The following is a 1561-nucleotide window of genomic DNA, read 5'->3' on the forward strand; positions in this document are numbered from 1 at the left end:
CAGGCACAGACAGGCACAGACAGGCACAGACAGGCACAGACAGGCACAGACAGGCACAGACAGGCACAGACAGGCACAGACAGGCACAGACAGGCACAGACAGGCACAGACAGGCACAGACAGGCACAGACAGGCACAGACAGGCACAGACAGGCACAGACAGGCACAGACAGGCACAGACAGGCACAGACAGGCACAGACAGGCACAGACAGGCACAGACAGGCACAGACAGGCACAGACAGGCACAGACAGGCACAGACAGGCACAGACAGGCACAGACAGGCACAGACAGGCACAGACAGGCACAGACAGGCAGACAGGCAGACAGGCAGACAGACAGCATTGGATGGCCCCGTGCACCTAGCAGCCTGCCCTTATGAAACCCAGCATGTGTACCTGGACTCGATATCTGTCCGTGCACGACAGAACATCCAGGTACGAGGGAAAACCAGGCCGTGGTGGGTGCGCGCCGGAGGGGGTTGGGGGGTTGGGCCGGTCGTTGAGGGCAGGGGTTGAGAGAGGAACCGAACGGAGCAGTAACAGACGGAGAGCGGTTCTCACTTATAGGGATAGGAAAAGGAGGTTTAGCGGCCTAGCAGCAGCAGCAGCAGCAGCAGTGACCGACATGTGGGTGCCGGTCCTGTCTGGATGGATACTGCATGACATGCACGACCGGTATACACGGCTGGACGTGAAAACACCCGGTGCACCCGGGCGCCTATCACGTGTAGCATTAACGCAGCATAACACATACAATGCAAAGCATGCAATGCGAAATAGTTAACACACAGCATGAAGCGGAGCATAAAACACAGCATGACGCGCAGCGCAACGCCCAGCAAAACGCGTAGTGGAAAGCATAGCATCAAGCATAGCGCACAGCATAAAACATAGCATAAAGCATGCATACCTTAGTGTTACACACAGCATAACGCATAACGCTAGAACAAAGCACAGCCTGAGCCAAAAAACATAAAGCAAAGCGTAAAGATGATACCCATAGAGCACAACATAAAAACGTAGTGTAAAACGAAGCGTTAAGCATACCGTAAAGCATAGGGGTCCATAGTGTAAACCCCATAGCGCAATACATACACAGGCAGGCGGCTGGCAGAGGTTAAGGCCTGACTTCTGCTCCCAGTCGACCCAGTCGACCCGGGTTCAAATCCGCCTGCCGGCTCCTCGGGTGTTTGAGGAGTGATGAAATGGGAGGTGGCCCCCCATCTTATGGACGGTGTAGGACGTGATAATATCAACTTGCGAGCTGACCAGGAACTAAGTTGATGCGCCGTTGATCCGCTAGATTTGGTTGGATGCTGGTGGTGAGTTGCCGAACCCAACGAATACATTCTGAAGTCGGATGGGGTGACGGATTAGGGTGCCCCTCTAGCAGGGGAGAGCAGGGACTGCCCCGGGAAAGGGGGCCGCTGGCGAAGTTAACCACCCTGTAACAACATACACAGCACGGCACTCTGCACCCGACGACACGTAGCTCACCAGTGATGAGAAGGGTTGTGGACTGGCCCACTCCCGGCGGCTTGACGAGGCTGACCGCCAGAC

At 55.7% G+C, this 1561-nt stretch overlaps 1 protein-coding gene across 1 annotated transcript in view; it reads right to left on the reverse strand.

Moving 5' to 3' along the window:
* Window positions 1-1561, reverse strand: part of VOLCADRAFT_95425 (uncharacterized protein) — a gene marked incomplete at both ends in the record, with an annotated part of 18545 nt that overhangs the window by 8233 nt on the left and 8751 nt on the right. The window contains one exon of the mRNA XM_002954601.1: window positions 398-410. Coding sequence (XP_002954647.1) covers window positions 398-410 — 13 coding nt within the window. The remainder of the gene's footprint in view (window positions 1-397; window positions 411-1561) is intronic.

The sequence above is a fragment of the Volvox carteri genome (genome assembly GCF_000143455.1).
Source record: "Volvox carteri f. nagariensis unplaced genomic scaffold VOLCAscaffold_44, whole genome shotgun sequence".
Lineage (NCBI taxonomy): Eukaryota > Viridiplantae > Chlorophyta > Chlorophyceae > Chlamydomonadales > Volvocaceae > Volvox > Volvox carteri.